The 14,522-nt window shown below is 38.9% G+C and overlaps 1 protein-coding gene across 6 annotated transcripts in view; it reads right to left on the reverse strand.

The window, feature by feature from the left end:
* Positions 1–14,522, reverse strand: part of LOC124595187 (activating signal cointegrator 1 complex subunit 2) — a 162,777-nt gene that overhangs the window by 105,853 nt on the left and 42,402 nt on the right. For 5 of the 6 annotated variants that reach the window (XM_047133809.1, XM_047133806.1, XM_047133804.1 and 2 more), the window contains exons 5-7: positions 11,474–11,671; positions 3,161–3,381; positions 1,192–1,377 (exon numbers count right to left, since the gene is read on the reverse strand). In XM_047133809.1, the coding sequence (XP_046989765.1) occupies positions 1,192–1,377; positions 3,161–3,381; positions 11,474–11,671 (605 nt within the window). The remainder of the gene's footprint in view (positions 1–1,191; positions 1,378–3,160; positions 3,382–11,473; positions 11,672–14,522) is intronic. The other variant, XM_047133810.1, reaches the window with a different exon arrangement.

The following is a 14,522-nucleotide window of genomic DNA, read 5'->3' on the forward strand; positions in this document are numbered from 1 at the left end:
GAATCAATGAATCATAAATTTAAGGTGTACGTCATGTTACACTTGTTTTTACAATGGTTACACAATTTTAATTATACAGGGTGATTCAAAAAGAATACCACAACTTTAAAAATGTGTATTTAATGAAAGAAACATAATATAACCTTCTGTTATACATCATTACAAAGAGTATTTAAAAAGGTTTTTTTTTCACTCAAAAACAAGTTCAGAGATGTTCAATATGGCCCCCTCCAGACACTCGAGCAATATCAACCCGATACTCCAACTCGTTCCACACTTCCTGTAGCATATCAGGCGTAACAGTTTGGATAGCTGCTGTTATTTCTCGTTTCAAATCATCAATGGTGGCTGGGAGAGGTGGCCGAAACACCATATCCTTAACATACCCCCATAAGAAAAAAATCGCAGGGGGTAAGATCAGGGCTTCTTGGAGGCCAGTGATGAAGTGCTCTGTCACAGGCTGCCTGGCAGCCGATCCATCGCCTCAGGTAGTTGACGTTCAGGTTTCATAACTTACCTTTTTCGTAGGACTCTCCATACAGTTGATTGTGGAATTTGCAGCTCTCTGCTAGCTCTGCGAGTCGATTTTCCTGGGCTGCGAACAAATGCTTGCTGGATGCGTGCTACATTTTCATCACTCGTTCTCGGCCGTCCAGAACTTTTCCCTTTGCACAAACACCCATTCTCTGTAAACTGTTTATACCAACGTTTAATACACCACCTATCAGGAGGTTTAACACCATACTTCGTTCGAAATGCACGCTGAACAACTGTCGTCGATTCACTTCTGCCGTACTCAATAACACAAAAAGCTTTCTGTTGAGCGGTCGCCATCTTAGCATCAACTGACGCTGACGCCTAGTCAACAGCGCCTCAAGCGAACAAATGTACAACTAAATGAAACTTTATAGCTCCCTTAATTCGCCGACAGATAAGGCTTAGCTCTGCCTTTTGTCGTTGCAGAGTTTTAAATTCCTAAAGTTGTGGTATTCTTTTCGAATCACCCTGTATGGTGAATACGACAGACTCTGGATTACTGCAATATTGAGTAGTGATTCTAGCATGTAAATCTGTCTTAGCCAATCATAACTTTCAAAAACAAATAAAACAATTAATTTCAACAGAAAAATATAAATCATTTAATCAATGTAATTCAATTTTGTTCCAAAGTAAAAAGTACACAATCTTTACCTTTCTTCCATGACTGTATTGATTGTAGAAGAAACAATATACCTATACGATTTCAGCAATTCAGTACGAATTATATCCAAATTTGTCTTTAGCTCCATATACTTGGAACTGCAGCCCTCTTTATTTACCAAAATCTCCAAGTTTTCATACACTTCAGGTATGGCATACTCATAGAATTTTACAAGCCTGAAAATTGAGACAGACGTTACTTTTTTGCCTTCAGTTATGTTTCACACAAGGGATATATATAGCAAGAAATATGATTCAAAACAGCAAATTGGTAGGGTGCCAATGCTGTTTTGACATTCCTGGTGACTAACCATAACAAACTGTACTGTGCAATTGGCTCAGAACCAAGGCCAGTATCACAAAGGAGAAAAAGTTTTAAAATTAAAATATCCCTCCAAACTCGTGTACAATTGCAGACATAGTTTAAATTTGCAACAAATATTCAAATGTTCAAAAAATTCTGGGTGCCTCTGAAGAACTATTTGGAAACAATGATCTTGTAGGGTCATATACATTATCCTATTATACACGTGTTCATAAAATACAGTACAGTTTCCATTTGGGATACTTCATAGATGTAGTCACATAGAAGTATTAAGCGAAGTGTTTAAAATGAAAATGGGAGGAGCTGTTAATTTTAAAAGGATAGCACTGATTAGTTCAACTAAAGTACAGAGAAGCTAGCAGATCTTGAGAGGAAATTTTAATAGGCAATATGAATAAAGGAAAACCAGGTAAAATATTAATTTTTCTTGGCATATATTTCGTCATTAAATGAGCTCAGTAAACAGATTTTTCCTTTTCACTACAAGATTAAATGCAAGCAGCTCATGTTACAGGTATAGTCAGTACACAATACAATTAAACCAATACTCTCCCTCGGATACAGTCCTCTTAATAACCCCTCCCCCCCCCCCCCACCCCCCCCACCCACAAGTGTTACAGTACTATTTTGCCAACTGACTTGCTAAACGCATCATTAAAGATAACTAGGACACTACACTTCCTTGTAATACTAAACTTACATGTAAAGTTCCAATTACTGACTTAACGATTCTACCATCATAAATGTTTAGCCTTATTCTTCTTTGTCAGAGTTGGCTAACCGCGTTTATGATACAATTTCACTGAGACCTTTACCAAAGTGCTCTACAATTTTAACAGTTAAAATGTGCAGTCATCAGAAAATTTGTGCATTAGTTCAAAATGGATAGCTAGTTTAATAAAAATTATTTGAAATTCTGGACTAACATTTTTGAAACTTAAATTCACAGATCACAGAAAAATGCCTTCTCTCTTGCTGCCAAATCTATTACTTTCATATACTTGTTTAGACAATACATTATAGACATCACAACCATGAAGAAGTAATGTTAATTAACATATCTTCACATCTCTGTTCCTGATATTTTATCAGTATACAACTAAGGGCATAACGCTGTTAATATTGATATGAAGAATAGCTACGGACATAACTATGAAAATTCCACATTAAACCTGTATTGTAACATACCTGCTCGAATTATACTGTCATACTGACACACACAGTAACAAAAACAAAACAACTCAAACTTGAGATGTAACAATGATTTCATTGTCTTTAAACATAGTCTGATGCTACATGGAATTTCAATCAATGCAGTGGGATAAAGCACATTCAATTCAAGCAGTTACTAGGCAACAGGACCAGATGCTGATCTCTCATTCACAGGCAATGCAGTACTTTTGTTCTATTACTAACTCAGTCTTGAGGTATTAGAAAGACAACTGCTATCTTGATAATGTTTAGGCTAGTCTTCACACTCAAATTTATACATGATTATTTAAAAAGTCGTACAACAGAAAAAAATAAGCAAATGAAGAAAATGAAATAGCTACTATTTTATACTTTTAAGTCTGCATTTTTTGCAGGGATTTTTTAAAACAATAGTATTTTATGGGAAAACAAGATTTTACGTACTGTGTTTCAAATTGAAGCTCATGGAATGCCACACATGCAGGACTACAGATGTCCAGAAATATTCTTAAATTTATGGCTGTATCCAATATATGAATGACAACATCTTCAAAAACACTCAATGACATTGTTCGTTGCTGGAGTTTGTTCTTTTCACTCAGTTTAATAGGTTCATTTTCTGTGTCATGGTGTATACCGAAACTCGCTTCAACAGATTTCAACACCTGTAACAATTGCCTATAAACTATATGCAATGCCCATTAAAACATATGCATAACTGGTAAATAATAAATGAGGAAAATTTAGAAAGTGAATAACAGAATTCTTGTAACAGCATATGATTTGAAAAGCTGATAACAGTGAGATTGGGCTACTTAAATGACTTCAGTTTTCCTTGTTAATCAGACATAAAACATTTATCCTGTGACACACAAATTAAATAGCAAACATAATTAACTTACAGCTAATACTCTCTCTAGTAGTTCTAATTACACTAGGGGATTAAGTATTGTTCAGGCTTATCATTGTAAGTCAATACAACAAAACTCTAGTATTTTAAATGGAAAAGGGGGAGGGGGGGATGTCTTTTACATATTGCACTATGAATTTTACGCAACATCAACTTGTCACAAACTGAAGCACCTTCTTGCCATTCCAGGTAGTCCCGTATCCCTTCAACCCACTGAACTGCTGATGCATGACTTATTACTGTTTCTGGAATTAGAGGACTGTTGTCATATTGGTCACTGTCATTCACCACCTTGGATTACGTTTGTACTCGCTGAACGATAGCACTGTCCCTCAACATCTCATGACCTGACTCTGTGTAGTCCATGTCAAACCATTCAGAAATATTTTCTTTGTCAATAGTTTCATATCCTGGAGAACTTTTCAAAACAGGAGGTAACATTGGTAATGAGCAGCCTTCTTCGTCATCAGAATCACCAATATCATCAATTTTTGGATTGTTTTTCCACGACTTGGTTGTTTTACCTTATGCCACATCTTCGACACTTCATAAATGGCATCATGCACTGTCAATTGTCTCCAAAAGTTTGAAGACTGCTGCCCTCATCAATAAGGTTTGCAGCACATTTCCACTACAAATTTTCTTCACGGCAGCAATGACACCCTGATCCAATGGCTGAATTAAGGCTGTCATAGTAGGGGGTAAATATTTTACAAATATCATCCCATCATCCAATCTTAGAGCAAATTCATTTGGATGTGCTGGTGCATTGTCTAGTGACAATACAGCCCTTACTGGTAGACCGTTTAACGTTAAATGTTGTCACACCTGTGGCACAAAGCAATTATGGAACCATGTTTGAAATACTGGGCAGTCCATCCAGGCTCCTTTCTACTGAAAATAAAGAATAGATAAGCTGTGCATTTCTTTTCCTTTGAAATAGCACCATTTTTTAGCTTTACCTATTATACCAAGCTTAGCTTTATGTGAGCCCATACCATTAGCACAACACAGCAGAGTTATCCTTTCCTTACTTGATTTACAACCAATCGCACTAATCCCTGCCTCGATAGCTAAAATCTTTGTTGGCAGACACTTCCAAAACAGTTCGGTTTTGTCCATGTTGTATGTTTGCACCAGCTCTAAATTTTCTTGTGCAATAAACTCCTGGAAATCATTACAAAAATCAGAAGCAGTTCTATTATCTGCATTTAAGTTTTCTCCTTGGACAGCAACCTCCTGGATATCCTGACACTGTTTACACTTTGTAGCCAACTGGAAGGTGCATTAAAATCTCCTTCAATTCCCAAGGTTTTGAAGAAAAACTGGGCCTCTTCGGCACATATTGGACCAGATACTTGTGTGCCCTCTGCTCTTTCTGCGAAACCATTCCAACATGGCTTTATCCAGCTCTGCATATGTAGACGTCTTCATAGACTTCCACTTTGACAAAACTTCAGACGAGTCAGAACTGCTAGCAAATTGAATTATTTTATCTTTGTTTATATGAATATCATAGGTCATAGTTTCACCCACATTGTAAATCAGTGCCAGATTCCCCGTATCAAAACTGCCATCTTCGAGATTGGTGTCGGCGGTGGCGATACACACATCTGGCAACAACCTGGCATCTGATATTCTAAAAACTAAGTATGGGAAAATCAAGAGGGTTTGTTAGTTCAGATACTGTTTCTTTATACATTTAGTGTTCTATTTTTTTTTTTTTTTTTTTTTTTTTTTTTTGTGGTTTTCGGGCGCACAACTTCAGTGGTCATTAGCGCCCTGACTACTCTAAGAATGCACCGCGAGGCACAAGTTGACAACAACAACTAAAAGGGAAAACACAATAAAAGACAGACTGCCAGGCATAGGACTAAAAAACATCATCAAATGTCCTTAGCGAGGTTTGTCAAATTGCAGCTGCTCGTGGGTCATCCGCTAAAATGGCATCTAAAGTATTAGGCAGGTTAAGATCGAGGCGCAGTGTGTTAAGATCTGGACAGGACATTAAAATGTGTCTAACCGTCAGCAAGTGCCCACATGGGCAGAACGGCACCGGCGCAGCCGTCAGCAGATGGCGATGGCTGAACCGGCAGTGACCAATTCGTAACCTTGCTAAAACGACCTCCTCCCGCCGAGAAGGGCGTGAGGAGGACGTCCAAGCCACGGGAAGAGGTTTTAAGGCCCGAAGCTTGTTGTCGGTAAGTGCAGCCCAATCGGCATGCCACAGCGACACAACGCGCCGACAAATGACCCTGCTAAAATCGGACGAAGGGACACAACAAGAAGCTGTCCGATTTAGTGTTCTATGTTTGCTTTTAAAGTCCTGTCTCATATACAGGGTTATTACAAATGATTGAAGCGATTTCACAGCTCTACAATAACTTTATTATTTGAGATATTTTCACAATGCTTTGCACACACATACAAAAACTCAAAAAGTTTTTTTAGGCATTCACAAATGTTCGATATGTGCCCCTATAGTGATTCGGCAGACATCAAGCCGATAATCAAGTTCCTCCCACACTCGGCGCAGCATGTCCCCATCAATGAGTTCGAAAGCATCGTTGATGCGAGCTCGCAATTCTGGTACGTTTCTTGGTAGAGGAGGTTTAAACACTGAATCTTTCACATAACCCCACAGAAAGAAATCGCATGGGGTTAAGTCGGGAGAGCGTGGAGGCCATGACATGAATTGCTGATCGTGATCTCCACCACGACTGATCCATCGGTTTCCCAATCTCCTGTTTAAGAAATGCCGAACATCATGATGGAAGTGCGGTGGAGCACCATCCTGTTGAAAGATGAAGTCGGCGCTGTCGGTCTCCAGTTGTGGCACGAGCCAATTTTCCAGCATGTCCAGATACACGTGTCCTGTAACGTTTTTTTTCGCAGAAGAAAAAGGGGCCGTAAACTTTAAACCATGAGATTGCAAAAAACACGTTAACTTTTGGTGAATTGCGAATTTGCTGCACGAATGCGTGAGGATTCTCTACCGCCCAGATTCGCACATTGTGTCTGTTCACTTCACCATTAAGAAAAAATGTTGCTTCATCACTGAAAACTAGTTTCGCACTGAACGCATCCTCTTCCATGAGCTCTTGCAACCGCGCCGAAAATTCAAAGCGTTTGACTTTGTCATCGGGTGTCAGGGCTTGTAGCAATTGTAAACGGTAAGGCTTCTGCTTTAGCCTTTTACGTAAGATTTTCCAAACCGTCGGCTGTGGTAAGTTTAGCTCCCTGCTTGCTTTATTCGTAGACTTCTGCGGGCTACGCGTGAAACTTGCCCGCACGCGTTCAACCGTTTCTTCACTCACTGCAGGCCGACCCGTTGATTTCCCCTTTAAGAGGCATCCACAAGCTTTAAACTGCGCATACCATCGCCGAATGGAGTTAGCAGTTGGTGGATCTTTGTTGAACTTCGTCCTGAAGTGTCGTTTTACTGTTATGACTGACTGATGTGAGTGCATTTCAAGCACGACATACGCTTTCTCGGCTCCTGTCGCCATTTTGTCTCGCTGCGCTCTCGAGCGCTCTGGTGGCTGAAACCTGAAGTGCGGCTTCAGCTGAACAAAACTTTATGAGTTTTTCTACGTATCTGTAGTGTGTCGTGACCATATGTCAATGAATGGAGCTACAGTGAATTTATAAAATCGCTTCAATCATTTGTAATAGCCCTGTATTTACATTCATGGCATGCACACACATTTTAAGTAATGACTAATCAATGTGGTGGCTTAAACAATTTTAACCCTTCATCCGAGAAGATGGTCCAAGACCGAAACTGGTAAATACTTGGGTTTAAAATAAAAACAGCTGATGAGTCAAATATGCATTTTGTACATTACTTAACAGCTGTTGACAGTCACCTTTTAAAAATATTTATGACAGTGTGTCTTTATTAGATTTATATGCTCATTTTAAACATAAGGAAAGGTGCTGAAGGCATTCAAGGCAGAGAAGAAAAGGAAATACGGAATATTTTATGTTCAAATTATACTTAAGAAGGAACAAACAGAATAAGAGCAGATAAAGAATTTTAAGAGTATCACAACATATTCTTGGACTAGTAATATGCCTGTGCTTCACAATGGAAGTTAAAGAAGGACCTTTGCATGCTGTCCCTTTCTAGGGTTCTGTACCTCGGTAAAAACAAAACTCTTACAGTGTTACTTTGTCAATAAATTTGTTTTTCCTAGCCATGAAGCCAAATAAAATAAAACCTACCAAAGAAGTGAAGTGGTTTTGTTAAGTTTTTAATACACAAAGCAAAATCAGTATATCCTTACATTCTAGTAAAGTAAATTCAATTATTAGTTTGTACTCGTAAAGATAAGACTGTGGCACGTAATTCTGTCCCTGACATAAACATCCAAATATAATTCTGTCACAAAGATAAAAGAAGCACCATGTGTTTGTTCTTTCAGGTACTATGCCATGATTATGTCACTAGGCACTAAGGTAAGCAACTGAAATACTAAGCTGAGCAGACACCTAAAACTTTAAATTATGGTAACTTTCTTTCCGTGACCTGATTTTGAAGAAATAAAACCTATTTGTTGTTGTGCTTAAGTTACCTATGAAAACTCCATGAAAATTTGTCCAGTAGTTCTGGAGATAGCAGATTCAAACAGACAAACATGACGGTTTAGATAAAACTTTAAATTACAATATCTTCTTTCCTGTGAAAAATCCCATGCAAATTTGTCTAGTAGTTTAGGAAATTTGTGTTTAAAACAGACAGACACGAGAGTTTTATTATTAGTATAGGTGTGTGTGTGTGTGTGTGTGTGTCATAATATACAAGAAATGGCCAATCAAAGAAGCATTTGAAAAACATTTGTCTGACAGTACATGGATCATCCAAGTAAATGAAGAGCTACAATAATAACACCCACGACTTTTATTACATTATAATTTAAACAATATAAAAGTGAAGTGTGCAATCACCAACGTCACTATTTCACTTACAACTGAGAACACAGGTCTGAGGACTACAGCTACAGGAGCACGTAAATGAAGGGAAATGCTGGCAGAATCAGATTTTCACTCTGCAGGGGAGTATGCACTGATATGAAACTTCCTGGCAGATTAAAACTGTGTGCTGGACCGAGACTTGAACTCGGGACCTTTGCCTTTCGCGGGCACGTGCTCTACCAACTGAGCTACCCAACCAAGCACGACTCACGCCCCGTCCTCACAGTTTTCCTTCTGCCAGTACATTGTCTCCTACTTTCCACACTTTACAGAAGCTCTCCTGAGAAACTTGCAGAACTAGCACCCCTGAAAGAAAGGATATTGCGGAGACATGGCTCAGCCACAGCTTGGGGGATGTTTCCAGAATGAGATTATCACTCTGCAGCGGAGTGTGCACTGATATGAAACTTCATTCTGGAAACATCCCCCACACTGTGGCTAACCCATATCTCTGCAATATCCTTTCTTTCAGGATGCTAGTTCTGCAGGGTTCGCAGGAGAGCTTCTGTAAAGTTTGGAAAGTAGGCGACGAGGTACTGGCAGAAGTAAAGCTGTGAGGACGGCGCGTGAGTCGTGCTTGGGTAGCTCAGTTGGTAGAGCATTTGCCCGTGAAAGGCGAAGGTCCCGAGTTCGAGTCTCGGTCCGGCACACAGTTTTAATCTGCCAGGAAGTTTCAGAATGAAAATGCTGTTCCATTCAGTCATTTTCACCTACATTTGGAGAGTCAGTTCTTCTTCTATTTCTTCTTCTTCTTTTTCTTGAGCACTTTTCCTTTCCATCTTCCCTTACTCAACGTCCTTTGATCTGTCAGCTCTACTCCTGGTAACCTGTTCAGTCTGCTTGTACCTTCGTTAACCTCTGCTTCGGGACACTGTGTCAAATGCTTAATATGGAATCTGCCTGTTGGCCTTCATCCACAGTTCACATGCTATCGTTTGAGACAAGGGCAAGCTGAGCTTTGCACGAGTGTTGCCTTTTAAAACCATGCTAGTTTGTGGACAGAATCTCTCCCCTCTCAAGGAAATTCATTATATTTGAACTGAGAAAATATTCAAGAATTCCGCAGCAAACTGATGTCAAAGATATTAGTCAGTGATTCTGTGGGTCTGTTTTCTTACCCTTCTTACGTACAGGAGTCCACCTACGCTTTTTTCCAGTGGCTTGGGATTTTGTGACAGGTGAAAGATTCACGATAAAAGCAAGCAAAATAAGTGACCAACGCTGTAGAGTGCTCTCTGGAAAACTAAACTGGAATTCCATTCAGATCTGGTGAATTATTTGTTTTCAACTCTTTCAGTTGCTTCTGTAAATCAGGGATGCCTGATATTATGTCCTCCACAAAGTTAGTTTGTTCAACCCTCCTGAGTGAACAATTTCTTATGCGTGAAATTTAAAACTTCGGCTCTCTTTTTGCTATCTTCTGTTTCCACACCAGACTGATCAACAAGTGACAGGATAGACATGTATGGCACTACATTTGTAATGTCCAGAAAGGTAGTATCCATCACATTGTCACGAGCATAAATTTTGAGAGAGAGACAGCAGCCAGAACTAGATTCAAAATTTTGTATAATTTTACACCAAATGTTCCACATTCAGTTCTATTGCACTGAACATATGAAAGACTGATTCATGAATTTCATCATACTTTCATCTAGAGCTCTATACTGCTAAGGAGAATATAACTGGAAAAAATCTGAAGAAAAATGTTCCATGGTAAGCCTATTTTTTTTCAGTTTATCAGATTTATCTGCCTTTTCATCATACATTGTCTGCCCCTGGTAGCTGAGTGGTCAGCGTGACGGAATGCCATACCTAACGGCCCGGGCTTGATTCCCGGCTGGGTTGGAGATTTTCTCCACTCAGGGACTGGGTGTTGTGTTGTCTTCATCCCCATCGATACGCAAGTCACCGAAGTGGCGTCAACTTGAAAGACTTGCACCAGGGAAATGGTCTACTCGATGGGAGGCCCTAGACACACGGCATTTCTATCTACATCATACATTAAATGCAAAAAATGTGAAATAAGAGTGAACCCATCTCTATTAATTGTTTCATGAAAAACAGGTGTCTCCAAACATATCTTTTGCTCCAGTTTCATTGGATTCTAAATTTTTGCACCTTTGAGATCTGAATAGCTAATACAAAAATGTGCTCTAATTTCATCCAGAGTGGTTTCAAAGCACTTATCATCTTTTAGAGTTTTTCTGTCTTTACAGCACAACTGTTTTCTCATGAAAGCAATGGTCTCATCACAAATCAGTCTTAACAATGGCCCCATACATCCTGAAGAAATGTGTAGTTCAGTGCTGCCTGTGATTCATGTTTTTATTTCACAAACCACACTGTAAACAATGAAGGTAAAGATAACAGGGTCATTATCAAATTTTCCCCAGTCCTATTTACTTTGGTTCATCCGCATTTTAGTACAAACAGTTTCTGAACAGGTTTGTGCAAACTCGTCATTATCGTCCCTTTCACCACCACTTTCAGAACTAGATTAACTTTGAAGAGCCATCTGTAAGCTAGAAATTGAACTCTATGCATTCGTACAGTGAAGCACACAATTGCGAGCTGAGCTTGTCAAATGATTTAAATGTCACTGCAACTTCACATGACTACAGTACATCATTTGATGCGATTGGTTTAGAATTGATGAACTGTTCCCCAGAAGATATAAAATCAACAAGTTTGTTACTTTATGGGTGCTAAAAGAGACTGGATATTGGCATCTACAGTAGTTGGTTTGAGGGAGAGGGAGATACACAGTAAAATAGACTATTTAACAACAACTTAACACGGTACCATCCCAGAACTGTATAATAGTACTAGAAGATTACGAACGCCATTTGAAAGAAACTGTGTCTCACCTTTGAGCAGACAGAAACTGTATCCTTCAAATCGTCCAGATAACGAGGCTGTATTTTCAGTACTCTCGATATTACACTCTGCAGACCAGATCTGTTACTTTCACCGTACACTAAACAAAGGTCGAGCATCATGGAGACAGTGAAAATGTAATTATCATAAATGAGATTACCCAGATGTTTCTCAGACATGTATTCATCCTGCAAGAAGAAACAAATACACATTGAATTATGTTTGTCATGTAGATAAACTACCATAGCTCGATTTATTTCTCTTGTAGATCAAAAATTTGACAGAAATGATGTATATCCTTCATCGGATACTGTGAAGCATATAATGCCTCTGTCGAGGTAATACAAACAAAATCATCTTGCGATATTACGTATGTATCAAATTTGATTAGTTGAAAATTTGGTCAGTATCTGATCCTTCTGAAGAGGATTTCTTCTTTTTCTTTTTAGGTGGTGGTGATTACGGTGGTGATGGTGATTATTTTGTTGCATACGTATTTAATTATTAGAAATAATAACTGACTGATTCATAATACATAAATATATTCATGATTAATTTTCAGTATTTAATTTTATTTGCATTTTTCATTTTGTTCTTTCTAGCCGAAACTGATTCTCTGTTACGTTCTACCTGGGAGAGCACTCCAATGTCGCAAAGTCTACAAATACGAGGGGCATTCGATAGGTAACGCAACACTTTTTTTCAATTAATTTTCGATAAAAAAAAGTGTGGAATATTCCTGCTCCAGTCCGTACAGTTTCACGAAGTTTCGACAGGTGGCGGTACTGTACACAGCCTTCAAAACGGTGTCCGTAACGGAGGTGCATTCCGAGCAGACAGTCGTCATCAAGTTTCTTTTAGCGGAAAACCGGGGCATCGCAGATATTCGCAGGCACTCGTACGACAATTACGGAGATGTAACAGTGAACAAAAGCACGGTAAATTGTCGGGCGAGGCACCTGTCACCACCGTAACGAGCTCGCGCAAACTTGTCCGATCTCCCACGTGCCGACCGGCCGTGTACAGGTGTGACTCCCGTAATGTCGGAACGCGTGCACATTCTCATTCGAGGTGATCGACGGATGGCAATGAGACACCTTGCTGGTCAATTGGACATGTCTGTTGACAGTCGTGACACACTTGTCCACGGGTTGGGGTCTCCAAAGGTTTGTGCCCTGTGAGCTGCTCACCACCTAACAGAAGACCGTAAAGCCCCTCCACCTGTTTGGCTCAGTGAAGGATGCACTCCACACGATAGTGGTGAGCTCACTCGTGCAACAAGATGTCGTCTTCCGTGTCAGCCGTTAGAGAGGCACCGTAAAGGCGCACACGCCCTTCCGGTAAGGTAGCGTAATGCTGTCGCATTGAATGGAGATTGTGTTGAAAAATAGGGTTTTGTAACCAAAAGAGTGGGAAATAGTATGGTGTATTGAAATCCTGAATAAAATCAATCTGCTTTCAGAAAAAAAATGTGTTGCATTACTTACTGAACTCCCCTCATACATGTGCTCACAATTTGATACAGCCTTAATCATTTCTGTAGTTTCTTTCACTCTAATCTACAGCCACGATTTTCACAGTTGGGTCATTCCCATGTCAAATGACTTTGGGACTCCAGCTGAATGACATTCAGTTCTGTGGAAATTTGTGAAGAATGAACACAAGTGATCTAAATTAACTTCTTCTCCATCTGTAATTTGGTGTAGGTACTAGAACCATTTTCACAAGGGCTACTTTCTTGGCAATCGGAAATGTAAAGTTTGGCAAGCCACCGTTCCCGTACTAACGGAGTTAGGATCCCGCTACTTACCACAACATTTTTTTCGAAATGCAAAAATAATACGCACGGAGATCAGAAAAAGTCCACGGAGCAATCTCTCTCTAAATCGTAAAAAATTTTGTAACGAGAAATTCTCCCCGTGTTTTAATGGGGAATAGGTAGTGACCGAAAGGTCTGGAAACACGATCGTTTATCAGTGCATTGTCTGTCTGCCTTTCAGAAAGGTGGTGAATTACAAACTTTCCTAGAACTTCGTTCACTATTTATTAGCCTCTAAATTCCCCCAAAATACTAAATGTACCACATTTTGCCTACATCTGACACCACGTGTTGTAAAATTACAGTTGCTGTAGCATACATCAATGAAAAGAGAGCAGTTAAGACTATTAAAAACATATGTTTTCATATCAGTATCATTTCAGATAAGGTGTAAAATGTGGCTTAATTTAGGGTTTTATCGACACATTTAAATATGTTTGTTAATTAAGTGGCTAACAAGATTTCTGTCCCCTGTCCATTTTACAAAAAGCATTTGGAGCATTGTCGCCTTACAGGTTCTATGTTGTACTGAATTATGCTAAAAATAAGTTTATAACTCCAATAAAGGTTACTGGCTTCCTTTTTAGTGACTTGAAACTCGTTACGGTTCTAACAACAGTGAATTTGTGATGCAGAGGTGAACGAATTTTTGAAAATGTTAACTAGACTGTGTACAATGTCTCAAAAAAAAAAAAAAAAAAAAAAAAATGCTACTCGACTGACAAACTGGAATATGCTTGGATGAAGATGATTGGATGTGATTTCAACCATGAAGCATTATTCTTTAACACTGCAATTTTCACCAACTTAAAATTGTAAACTCTTTGGGAAAAAGAATAATACAATATGAAAAGATCTGTGCTCAATTGATTCAGAAATGGATGCTCAGGTAAAATGTATGATGAAGTTTCATATGACATGGCCAAAAATAGTGCTCATCATGAAGGAAAGATTTTCCCACAAACAGAAGACACCATAGATGTTAATTCCACAGCAACAACATGAAGTTGATGAGACTGACATTTCTGAAGATATGAATACAAGCTTACAAACAGCTGCAATGCCTTAATGTAAATTTCAATGAAACTGGTAAAAGATAATACACAAATCAAAAAATGCATCAGGTTAAAGATGTAAATCTTATGAAACTTGTAACAGCTATTGACTTGATTTAATTAATGCAAACAAACAAGGTCTTAATTTTTTTAGATTACAACCAG

This window comes from Schistocerca americana, chromosome 2 (assembly GCF_021461395.2).
Source record: "Schistocerca americana isolate TAMUIC-IGC-003095 chromosome 2, iqSchAmer2.1, whole genome shotgun sequence".
NCBI classification, from domain to species: Eukaryota; Metazoa; Arthropoda; class Insecta; order Orthoptera; family Acrididae; genus Schistocerca; species Schistocerca americana.